This window comes from Psammomys obesus, unplaced genomic scaffold (assembly GCF_907164565.1).
Source record: "Psammomys obesus unplaced genomic scaffold, mPsaObe1.curated_primary_1811, whole genome shotgun sequence".
In the NCBI taxonomy this organism is placed as follows: domain Eukaryota; kingdom Metazoa; phylum Chordata; class Mammalia; order Rodentia; family Muridae; genus Psammomys; species Psammomys obesus.
Genome location: NW_026586662.1, coordinates 8299318 through 8312150, shown reverse-complemented (window position 1 = coordinate 8312150; position 12833 = coordinate 8299318). Strand labels below are relative to the sequence as shown.

Here is a 12833-nt window from a genome sequence, read left to right as displayed (position 1 = left end):
ATGAAATGTTGACTCGTTTTTAGTTTCCCACAATGAACAAAAGCCTCCATGTACAGTAGTCGTTACACAAAGACATTCCTGCGATATTTTATAATGATACTCTCTACACAGTATTCATGCGTCCCCATGCAGTACTGACTCACTGTGAGGGCATGGTCGATGCTTTGAAAATCATGGCACTTGAAGCAGGTTGGATAAATGGTTTTCAGCCATATTCTTCTTTAAATGTCTTAGTCCACAGGTATTATTGCTTGTGAGTGAGAAGGTTTACCTCTGTTTGAAGAGGTCACCATCTCCTCTTAGAATTTTATGAAAGTCAATTGAAATGCACTAGTAGCTCCCAGACAACTCAGAATTTAAGAGGAATTAGAGCTGTCTTTAACATTTATAGCCCATTTTTTTTAAAGGAAACCAAACTAATCAGGCCAACATCTGCTTTAATAAATTGCTGCTCCCGACTGTAGGAGATGGCTTTATTTTTGTTGGATACACTAGCAGAAGACTGAATGCTACTCCCTTACCATCCATACACAGGCAGTGAGATTAGAACTATTCATCCACATGCGCAGTTTAACCATTCGGCATTCTTCTCTCTGTAACCATATTGCAATGTATAGCTGAAGTCATCAGTGTATGCAACCAGCATGCAACAGAGGTTAATAGGACAATGGGTATTAAGAATATCATTATAAAATATCGTTCTGATAGCAATGTCTCAGGACAAATTTAATGCAAAGGCAGACACGACCGGCCTGAGCAGCTTTTAAAAAAAAAAAATCAGTACATGGAAAAATAGTACCACCAACCTGGGAGGAAATTGACCTGAAGCAGCAGACATTAGGTTAAAACTGCTGAAGGTCAGCAGCGGCCCACCTTGTTGATATCCAAGTGACCAGGATTCCAGATAGACTGAAAAAATGACTGTGGGGGGGAAAAGTCTTGAACATTTTAGAGGATTTTTAAGGTGCTCGTGAAAGCTCGGATGTGGTACGTGAGATTCAAAAGGAGGAAAAATGGCCTACCAACGTGTGAAAAGCAGGACCTGCTCCATTGTTTGTGTTCCGCTGGTTAATTTTACCAAGGATACAACATTTCAAGGTCGTCATTTCATCTACATAGTTTGTGGTTTTTCATGAAAAAAAATATATAATGAAGTAGCTGTGAGGGTATGACCCAAATCAATTTAAATCAGCACAGATATGCGTTTTTATTGATTTAGGAAATTTTTTTACATTGAAATAATTCACAACCACCATTACACTGTCACCTAGCGCAGATGTGCCCCAGCGCTAGCTAGCTACATGTGGGCTGGAAACGCAAACCGCCATACCCAAGCCAAGGGAAACAGAAATAAGATTATAAATAACAACCTAGGTACCTGTCGTGAAGAAACAAAATTTTAAGTATTCATAGCTGGTATTTTAATTTTATACTCAAACCAAATGCTTTTTTGTTAGCAAAATTACCATGATATGAAAGTGTAATTCTGATGAAATTTCTGTTACAGAAACTGTAGGACCCAGAGCATGGTAGGAATTATCATACAATGTAAAGTGTATTCGAAAATGTCTTTTATGTTATATAACAGGTAGACATTCTACTTGTTTTCCTTTCGTCTTTGTAATGACGTCTTCACCTTGTAATCCTTGTTTTATAAGTAAAATCAAAAGAAATCATCAGAACTCATAGGCAACAACAGTTTTATCTTGTTGTCTCTGTAGTTTGTTGCCACACTAGAGTAATGAAAATAGAAGAAGTATTTCAGTCAAAAATTTAGGACTCAACCTTTAGGCTACTAGTTAATATGTACATACACATTCCTCTGTTCTCTGAAAAGCCACTATGAGAGGAAATAATGTCTGTCCAATAATATGTATGTAGCGTGCTGACATCTGTGATTCAAATATGGATAGAAGTTGGAAGGCAGCTACGTTCACCACTATACTACCAATGTGGACGTAGATAAGATTTGATACAGTAACTTCACACACTTGCTCAAACAATTTTAAAACTAGTATATCTGTCTTGATTTAAAGAAAAATAACTTTTTTCCTATTAGAGTACCAACAAGAGTCCATATTCAAGAATTAACCACAGAAGAAATAAGCAAATGGATGGATGGATGGAAGGATGGATGGATGGATGGATGGATGGATGGATGGATGGATGGATGATGGATGGATGGACAAATGGATGAATGGACAGATGGATGGATGAGTGGATAGATGGGTTGGTGGATGTAATATAATACATTATAGACAAAGGGAATCTAAAAGCTACATTAAAATATCAACTTGTAAAAGTAATAAGACCCTTTTTCTGGTATTTGCTTGTTTTGTTTTGTTTTGTTTTGTTTTGTTTTGTTTTGTTTTGTTTTGTTTGCTTGCTTGCTTGCTTTTCCCAAGACCAGGTTTCTCTGTGCAGTCTTGGTTGTCCTGGACTCACTTTGTAGACCAGGCTGCCCTCAAACTCAGAGAGATCCACCTGCCTCTGCCTCCCTGAGTGCTGGGATCACAGGCGTACACCACCACGTCCCGCTGACATTTGCAAAAACACTGCAAAGAATTTTTTCAGTGGTAGAAGCCTTTAAAGATATGCAAGGTGTGATGAGTTTATTATATACATAAGCATTCATTTAATGCTACTCAAATTCATTTTGTTTGTATTTATAAATACCAAACGTGTCACTAGAAAATTAACATTTCAGGCAAGCAATAAACTACTTGTAAAGATTATAAAAAATGTTCTTTCATTAAACTGACCAGGTTGAACAGTTGCTTGTTACAAAGGGAAATCATCACTAACCAACTGGCCCTGGATCCTGTCTGTTTTATGTAGTAACCATACTACAAATATATCGGTGGGAGGGTGGATGGATGAATGGATGGATGAGTGGGTCGGTGGGTAGATAGAGGAATGGATGAGTAGGTGGATGAATGGATGAATGGATAAATGAATTGATGCATATAGAATGTTACAAAGTAAATCTAAAAGCTACATTAAAATGTCAAGCTGAGGAACTCTCATTTCCTCATCTGGAAAATAAAATAATCAGAATAGATGGCATCAAAGTTCTCTGATCTGAATGTTTTGTTGCATGTTAGATGCAAATTATAGCCATATATATTAAATTGTTTCCTTAACCTAGACCCAAGGCAATTAAAAGCATGGATTAAAAATATTGATGAACTGATAATAATTGTTTGTTATACATTATAAACTATAAATAAAACTTACAAAAATTAAAACTGTATTTCACAAAAATTATATCCATCTCAAATTCTAGAATAATGAGAAAGGCATCCAATTCTCAAGAAACACTGACTATTAACTGTTTAATGCAAAGCTAGCTTTTCTAAATATCTATTAACATATGACATATGAACCCAAACTAACTCACACAGTTTGGGTCATACAGAGCACTAGCAAAGTTTAAAGTTTGCTAGTCTATTTAATATCCACTTATAGCAAAAAAAAAAAAAAAGTCACCTTTGCCTCTATTTCTATAAGACACAGAAACCTAACATGAAAATATAGTTCAATGTACAAGTAGAAGCAATATGGAAATTTTATTATAACTTTTAAAAGGCAAGATGTAAATTTCAAAATAATTTAAATTAACATGAAAAACTGTGTTTCTACCAAATAAACAAAAAAGCAAATTAAAAGGCTGGTGAGATAGCTCAGAAGTTAAGAGCACCTGCTGCTCTTGCAGAGGACCTGAGTTCAATTCCCAGCACCCACATGGAAGCTGATGACTTCAGTCCCAGGGGATCTGATACCCTCTCCTGGCCTCCATGGGCACAAATACCCACACACATAAAATAAAATAAAATAAATATTCTTTAAAAAGAAAAGCAAACTAAAAGTGTCCAGAAACCATAAGACTACAAGAGCCTAGGAGTCACACAGAAGAAAGCAGAGTAACCTTGGCCGCCTTAGCAGAAGACTGCAAACAGAGGGCCAGCTGAAATTTTAAAATGCCCCAACAGAAAATTTTCAGGGGGGGAAAAAATCCTATTTTCTAGCGTCATGTCTCCAGACTCTGGCCACCAGTTTTGTTTAGCCCCCCCACCCCCAGGCTCCTGGGGCCACTTAGTTAGTAGTTAACACCAGGGCTGAGCTGCCCAACAGGGGGCAAAGAGCTACACGTGGCTATGAAGCTCTCGAAGTGTGGCCAGTCCAAAATGAAACATGCTGCAAGCGTCAGACACTCGCCCGGCTTCCAAAACTTAGTGCAGAAACGCAGACGAGTGCACTGACAGTTTTTATACCAATTACATGTTGAAACAAAAGCACTATGTTAAAACCTTTTATTCAAATCAATTTTTCTGCTCCCTCTTCTTTTATTGATATGACTGTAAGAAACGTTTAACTTATCTGTACGGCTTACATTTGTGAGCCATGTTTCAGTTTGACACTGCCAAACTAGAAAACAATCTAAAAATGAATCTTACTAAAATATACCGGCCTAAGGCAGGGGGAGACAAGAGCTTGAGAAAGAAAGAGGGGAAAAAAAAAACTGCATCATATGGAAATTAATAAAAAGTTAAAATATAAAATATGAAATAATCAGAAAGGCAAATAGTATAATGTCCTTTTTAACTGCATTTAATTGCCTTTGGTGGGTCATTACAAGCTCAGAATTGATGTTTTCCACTTAGCATAATCTCCAACCTAACCCTATACTTAAGAATTCTCAAAACTCTGATTTTCAAAGAACTGTTTTCTTAAAGAGCAATAAACAGGCCACTTCAGTAACTTATCTAAAAATATCTTTAGTAGTGCTTCCAGAAGCTTCTCAAATAAATTCCTTCCTAACTGACGACACAGCAAGGATTTCTGAAAGGCCACCTCATCAGAATCCTCCTTCAGGAGGCCGGGGCAGCCTGCAAGTTTACTCATCAAGGGAGCCAGGCCAGCAGGCATCTCTGCACCTCCGATATGCTGTGCATCTGGAGACACTCTGATTTCCTAAAATTAATTCTCTGGGCCTGTAGTTTTGAAGCAGAACATTAAAAAAAAAAAAAAAAAAAAAAAAAAAGTCGGGATTGTCAAGAAACAGCCCTACATACCTACAAGCAGCAGGCTCCACCCTGGAATTTCCAGGGCCCTGCAGACATCTCCTCCCTAACTTCATGAAGACGTTTCTTTAATTGGAGAGGGTGAAAAAGCTTTTTTAAGATTAACCCGTTTATCTTGAGGGGTGATCAGTTGGCCAAGTCTCTCGGGCGATAATTGGAAGAGTCGGTGAGATTATTACGTGGAAGCGGCTTGCTCAGTTGAATACGGCGACGTTAAAGCACCAAACGCACCAAACAAAACAAAATTAGGTTAAAAGTCTAACGAAAGTTTTCTAGAGGACAGGGTACAAGGAGCCGTTTTGGAGCCGTTGTGGTGTGCCCGGACACCTAGTGCCAAGGCGCTGAGGTCAGACGCGGCCAGGTCTCCCTGAGCCAGGCAAGGGCAAGAGCATGCCAAGGGGGCGCCCGGCTCGCAGAGCGCCTCCAGGGTGGAAACCCTGGCCCGGAGCCAAGCCCCTGAGCTGGGTTGTTCTGGGACACGTGCTTTATAGACCTTGGAACCAAACGCCTACAGCGGAGTCCCTAGGTTGAGGGAGCACTCCCTAGGGGTCCGTTTCTGCCTATCACTCATCCTTCACCCACCCACCTCCCCAAGCCGCGGGGCTAGCCAATTGGGCTCCCCCAACCTGCTAAAAAGAAAAAAAAAAAAAAGAAAGAAAAGAAAGGAAAACCAGACGCGCCGGGCTGCCAAGGTTGGAGTCTTTTATTTCTTGTTGTCACCAAGGCCACAGTCCTGACCCAGGTGATCAGCTGGTGAGCTTGCGAGAAGGTCCATATTCTGAGGTTCCTGGTACCCAGCCTTCGGGCATCCTCCTGGTCGAACTGGATGCAGCTGTTGCCCTATCCAGGAGACTGGTCCTCCAGGAAGGCGGCACTGTAGGCGGCAGTGTGGACAGCACACTGCAGAGACGACAGGCGCAAGGAAACCACACAGCACTGAACGGTAGAGCGGAAGCAGAACGGAAGAGCTGGACCCGAAAGCTCGGAAACGGACACACCTCAGAAGGTGGGCGTTTCTCTGAGGAAGAGAAACCGCCGGAGAAGTGCAGAGAAAACAGACCAAGCAATAGGAGCAGGAGACGAGAGTCTTTTTTCCTTTCTTGAATTCGGCAGTGTCTCTTGCCATAGGGGAAGTAAAAGCATTTTACCTTCTGCCTCAATGGAAGACAGGAGTAGGGCCACGCCCAGGGCGGCCAGCGCTCGGGGAAGCCTGGTCTGCATGCTTGGGTCTCAATCTCACAACCTCATGAAGGGATCTGCAGGAGGAGGAGGAAGCAGTGATCCATCAGAACCCAGCCTGAACAGGCTAGGAACAAGGTTAGTCTGGAGCCTAAGCATGAGCCAGAACCCAGCCAAATCTGCCTCAAGAACAAGAGGCCCTATTGTGGAGCCCCGGAAGTGAAGTTCCTCCAATAGATTTAATCAGGGCACAAGTAAGGAATTCTAGCTTTAAGCAGATACTGCTCACCCTGGTACTGCTCCTGCCCAGTGCCCTGTGAAGGCCTGACCAGATCGCACATGACTTCATCCTGCCAAGGTGATGGATAATTTAGAGATCATTTTATCCCTGACTCAACCAAAAGTCTCTTCCAGCTGGGGAGTTCAGTTGGCTACTTTTTCCTAACTGCTGAATGCTTACCTAAACTTAACTGTGCTTTAGTGGTCCCAAGGTAATCCGAAAAGAACAACAAACCTCTTTTATTCTATTTTCTTCAGTTTGTCCTGACTAAAAATATACAAGTCTTTAAGATCTGGAACAGATTGCATAGAGATATGGAAGACCTAACCGAAACTCAATTCTTCTGATTACCATGTCGTTTTCACAGCTGATAAACCCTTTACCAAAGACCAGTGGGAGCCAACTCTAAAATGCATAATAAAAAAAGAAGCAAGAGAAAGAAGTGAAATACCCTTGCCTGTTTTCCAAAATTTCTTAAAATATAAGAACTCAATAATTCACTCTTTCTTAATGCTGGGAGATGAGAATGAATACAAGCTCCATGAGTGACAAGGTTCTTCTGATTCTGCACTAGATTAAGTCCTTCCTGGCAGAGTGCTACTCATCTTTTGTAGTTTCCCAACACACAGCGGCTGTTTAATTAGCAGAGCGGATTATCATAATATATTCTAAGATCCAATCGAGAAACAAAAGTTACTAGCGATGAGCTGGAGTGGGAGGGCGCCTTCGGACAAACACAAAAAACAGAGTGGGGAGGGTCAGGGGTACGCACATTACCGCAAGGCAACACCGTAGGCCTCATGACAAATGAGGGGGAGGGGCACCGGTGCTTGGGGATCCAAAGAGAAGCCAAAGGTCGGGCTCTCCTTCAGAAAACAAACTGACAAGTCTCCAACCAAACCATTGGCCTAAGGGTTAGGGCAGCTTTTCTCACTGGAGCGTAAATTGCGTTTTACGCGTCTGAGGACCAGGCAAGCCAAATTACCCAGAGCTCCTTTTTACGAAGCCAAGATTGAAAAAAAAAAAAAAATTGTTGTTGTAGCCAAGGGATCTAAGGGATTTTAGTAATGTCTCCCTCGCACCCACCCCCAATTAACAACGTTCTAACTCTTTCCTTACATTAGTTTAAAAATAAATAAATAAATAAAAGACTGACCCATTGTCGCCGTCACTCGGCCATAGCGTTGATATAATAATTTGGAATGCAGACGGCATTTCTGCTCACAAAAAAATTAAAGGGTAGTAACCTACCCGCCAAAATTGGTGTGCAGTGTCGTGGCGGGGGTGCTGCTGGGGAGGTAAAAGAAGCGGAACAAAAAACAAAAAAACAAAAACCACACACACTCGCGTTTTGGAAGCGCGTTTCCCCTGGTCTAGTGCGCCCCCTATCGGCCGCCTGACCCAGCGTCGAGAATGAATCGTCCCTCGTTGGGGTATCTGATGAATAACTCAGCCTCCTCAGCCAGCCAAGAATTCAGTCCGTATACGTTGTAAAGAAAAGCTTCTCTCTCCTTCTCAGCCAAAACATTTATCGGAGCGCTTAGCAACACTTCATTGAGCATTCTCAGACATAAGATGTCTGACAGCGGCCGCCCCTACGTGGCACTAGGATTTCCCTCGCTTCCCCCTCATGAATGAAAATGAATCAGCTTAGCCCGGTGTGGGGGCGCTATGGGAACTGGTCCCTGTCGGGCAACCCGCCCCTCCCCCAGCCCTTGCTGGAAGGGGCCAACTCCTTAACTCTCTCGAGTTAATTTTGGTTTTGTTTTGTTTTAACGTACGCACAGGCACACACACACATATGCTCCATGGGCCCATCTGGCTCCCAGGCGTCACCTACCTCCTTTACAACTGCAGCCTCTGCCTGAGTTAGCCAGGGACGAGCTTAGCCTCTCTTCTTTTGCCCCATCCCTCCCCGGTATCCCTTCGAAGGCTCCAACCCCACCGTAGTAGAGCTGGGAAGGGGATATGCCAGAGATCCGAACTGGTCAAGAGAGGGTGGCTGGGGGCGCCAGCTGCCCGTCCCATCTGCCTTGGCTCTGGACACGCGCTCGCGCTGTCCACCCTTTGATCTCTACACTCAAAGACTGGAGGAGAAGCCTCCTCTCCGGCTGCCACTGGCTGACCCTGGGGAAGGCTGAAGCCCGGGGCCTCCAGGAGAGATCCAGAAGGGGGGTCTCAGCAGCTGTGAGAGCCGGCCTAACCCACCGACCCTCTCAAAGCGGTGGAGGGTGAAGCCAGGGCTGGAGCGTCTGGAGAAGCCACTTGCTCCCGGAGGCCTCGCCAAGCCGGCTTCTGCGCCCAGCGCGCAGAGCTTCCCTTCGCTTCGCGGCACTGCCTTGCGCTCCTGCTGCGAGCCGGCACAGCCCTGGCCAAGCCACCGGGTCACAGAGGGCGACCCCCGCAGCCCGTGCGCTTCCCTGAGAGCGACAACGTCCCCAGAGGACATTCTCCTGCAGACGGACACACCGAGCCGCGCTTTGCGTGCCAACAAGCCATTTTCCCTTCTCCAAAAACTGCCAAGGACTCTCGGAGTTGCCGTGCGGCAGATCCGAGTTATCTCGGGGACACAGATGAAACCGCTTCCAAGGCTAACCGGCCCCTGAGCGGCACCTCCCGCTAGCCCCAGATAGAGGTGCAAAGCCCAGAAGCAGTTTTCTTTGGGGAATGGCGAGGGATGGGGTGGAGGGGTCGGGGAAGGGGGTAGGGGATGTCAGAAGGCAGACTGACCTGAGCCGGGGGTCACAGAGGGAGCGGGCGTCCAGCAGCCGGTGCTCGGGACCCCCCGGGGCGGGTGAGGGCGCCGCGCTCTGGGAGCACCTGGCAGCCGCGGGAGCACCGCCCGGAGCGAGGCAGCGGAGGCAGGGGCGGGGGGACACTGGAGCGCAGCTGCCGGCGGACGCGTCTGCGCCGACTGAGAAGAGGCTCGGCGCCCCGGGGCTCCTTAATAGAGAGGGCTGTTCCCCCGGCTCTCAGTTTACTCGGTTACGAAACGCCTGAGAAGGTGGAAGGCTGCCACGGGTGATGTATGCTCCTCGGCGGTGAAGGAGGTCTCCTTTTGGGAACGTGTGCATACTTCGAGCATTCCTTCGGCGTGAGGTGGCGAGCCCCGTAGTAGCAGTGCCCCCCTCCGGGGGCGGGGAGGACGGAGGGAGGGAGGGAGGGAGGGAGAGAGGGGGACAGCCGCAGCCGGCTTCTCTGCCAAGGGAGGCAGCGGGCTCGTCGGCTTGGGGCAGGCCGGGGGGCTCGGGTTTCCCTGTCCCCAGGAGTTTCTTTAATACGTTTATTTTGGTGTTTTTTTTTTTTAAGTTAAAAACAATGGAGAAGGGGCGGGGGGCGGGGGTCTGAGTCTCGGAACAGCAGGACGAGCATCCCCATGTCTCTCTGTGCCATCCCCCACTCACTCACCTCCGTCCCCACCTCCACCTTTCCCCTCTCCCTCACCCACCGCCCGGCCTGGGTGCACTTAAAACCGATTTACAGGGTTTCCATTAACTAACTGTCTGTGCACGCGGCGGGCCTCCGTCCTTCCCGGCCTCCAAGCCGCGACTGAGAACTCGGACGGCCGCCTGCTCCCGGCTCAGGGAGGGGATGGCTTTCCCAGGCCTCCCTGTCTAACCCGGTTTTCCAGGACAGAGCCGGGAGGCTTGCACTCATGCTGGAGGGAGGGAGGGAGGGAGGGGAGAGCCGCTGGTCGGAACCCAGGGGGACATCCCAATGGGATACCCAAGAGCGAGCTCTGTCCGCCGCGTTAAATTTGTCCCCAGTCGGAGAGTAAAACCCTGGCCCAGGTTGGGGCTTTTTCAGACTGACGGCTCTGCCCTTAAATTTCCTAGAGGTGAAAACGGGAGCTCGGGAGCGCACGCGCGCGCGCACACACACACACACACGCAGCCACGCGCGCCCGCGCTCCTGGGAAGGCCGAAGGGGAGCCGGACACCCGGCCGGCGCGCAGCCTTTCTCTGCGGCTCCCCGATTCCCGGCACCCCACCCCCTGGCCGCGGTGGGAGTCTGGCGCTGGAGGCTGCCAAACGGTGCAAGGACGCATGGGAGGAAGCGTGCAGTGGTCAAAGCGCTCGAGGACGGGTTCTTCCTGCGCACGCTGCTGAGCTCAGAAGTCTCCCCTTGAAGCCCGGAGAAGTCGCCTCGGCGGGATTGGGCGAGGGGGTGCCGGGGGCAGGAGAGAGCCCTGGGCCACACCTGACCTCCCCTCCTTTCCCTGACCTCCCCTCCCCCTAGACCCGGTAATGTTGACAGTGACAAAAACTCTGTTCAAGTTCTCCCCCAGTCCCCTTGCGCCCTGCCCCACGCACAGGCTGCCTCGGGCCGGAGCTAACGAGAGGGAGCCAGAGAGGAAGAAAAGACTCGAGAAAAATGAGATCGGCCACCTCTGCACATTCTTGGAGCACGCGGGGCCCACTCGAAGGCCGCCGGGCAGCTGGCACAATGCGCCCACGCGGCGTGCAGGCTGCTCGCTCGCTCGCTCGCGTCTCTGCAGTCCTGGTGTCTGACTCGCCCTCCAGCGTGTGAGCGCATCTGGAGGAGGCGACAGAGCTGGCTCACACCCTTGAGGGGCTTAGAGACACCCCACGGAGCAGCGAGGGCCCCTTCAAGGCTGCAGGGACCTCAGCTTCCAAGCCTGCTCCTGAAGGGAACAGGGTCCAACATGCTTCCCAGCCACCTGAGGGAAGATGGCAACAAGACAGAGCAAAGCAGAGAAGTCCCTAGGGCCAGCACCCCACTAGGGCTAAACAGTGCCAATGAAGGCCTACACCGGCCACAGAATCTCTCTCTCTCTCTCTCTCTCTCTCTCTCTCTCTCTGTCGTTCTGTCTCTCTGTCTCTCGGTCTCTGTGTGTGTATGTGTGTGTGTGTCTCTCTCTCCCTCTCTATGCCCCTGGCTTCCTCTTGCTCAGCCTGCAGCCTAAGGACCGAGTGGAAAAGCTTCTGGACACACAAATCCTCTCCAGCCCAGAGCAGCGCGCGGGCACCCTCGCCGCCGAGGCTCCTTTTGTTCTAGTCCTTCTTAGCCGGGAAGGCTGGGAAATAACTGCCGCAGGAAAACCAGAAGCAAACCAACAGCTGCGAGAAAGCCTTCTCGCCCTCAGAAAAAACAACCCCGTGCAAAATTCCAGGGTTCTAGAAGAAGAACCGGGGACGACTTGCGGGGGGGGGGGGGGAGTAGGCAGTCACGAATTAATCCGAGCACACTTTTTCCCAAGGGGCCAGGGACAGTTCAAACACTCCTAGCAGCAGCCCGAAGTTTGAATCGTTTAGTCTCCTGGGACCAAACAAACCCTTTCCTGCCCGGTGCCTTTCAATGGTGCGTTTCGCTCCTAACCCCCCTTGGAATCCGTTAGGTTTGCAGTAAAGGGATGTTTTTTGCTGGCTGGAGCACGCCGGCTGTATTTATTCAGTCTACTGTCTTCCTGTGGGTTTTCACTCCTCCGGCCACAGCCCCGGGATCGCCCTCTCCTCCGTCTTCCTCTCGTCTTCCTCTTGTGTGCTCCCACCTCTTCTCCCTTCGAGTCCTGGGTTCCGGGAGGTTCTAGATCTTGAGATTTCTTGTCACACAGCGCGACCTAGTGGCCAACTAGAAGTCTGAGTTGGGAAGTCAAAATTAGGCAAGTGAAATTGAATTTTGAGAGCTGGGAGCGATTACATGGGTAGGGAGTGGGGGATTTGTCATTCACCCACCTGACCCTTTGGACTGATCATTTCAGGGGGTAAGGCAGGGGCTTGGCATCCTTTGAGGCTCTCCGTATAGAGAGTTGTGAGGCCGTGGACAGTTTTTTGAAAAAACAGTAAACAAAGGGGAAAGATCCATTTAAGGAAGAGGCTGAGACACAGCGCCAACATTAACGTCTAGAAAATTAAAAGCGCATGAATTCACCTTAGCTAAGGTCCCTGGAGGTAAACAGTTTCTGCTCCTACTGCACATTCTGACTGAGCAGCCTCACAGAGAGGAAAGGGGAGACCTGGGCCGAACGTGGAGGACTCTGTGTGGGCCCAGCAAAGGGCTGTGAGGTCTGGAGACAAAAGCATAAAGAGAGGCCTTAGTGTCCCCGTCCAGATTCTCAGAGGCCAACAGGCAGCCTGACCAGGAGGAGTGGAAACCAGGTCTGAACACTTCCTATGCCGTGTTTAATCAGCACCTTTGGTGTACCCCCGTCTTAGTCATTGTTCTACAGCTACAAAAAAAAAAAAAAAAAACAACACCTTGGGACACATCTCCCAACCTTTCTGTGTGTGTGTGTGTGTGTGTGTGTGTGTGTGTGTGTGTGTGTGTGT

General features: G+C 48.2%; 1 protein-coding gene across 1 annotated transcript in view; it reads right to left on the bottom strand.

The window, feature by feature from the left end:
• Positions 1-9396, bottom strand: part of Col12a1 (collagen type XII alpha 1 chain) — a 114988-nt gene extending 105592 nt beyond the window's left edge. The window contains exons 1-2 of the mRNA XM_055602521.1: positions 9274-9396; positions 6233-6340 (exon numbers count right to left, since the gene is read on the bottom strand). Coding sequence (XP_055458496.1) covers positions 6233-6305 — 73 coding nt within the window. The 5' untranslated portion in view covers positions 6306-6340; positions 9274-9396. The remainder of the gene's footprint in view (positions 1-6232; positions 6341-9273) is intronic.
• Between the last annotated feature and the right edge of the window lie 3437 nt (positions 9397-12833).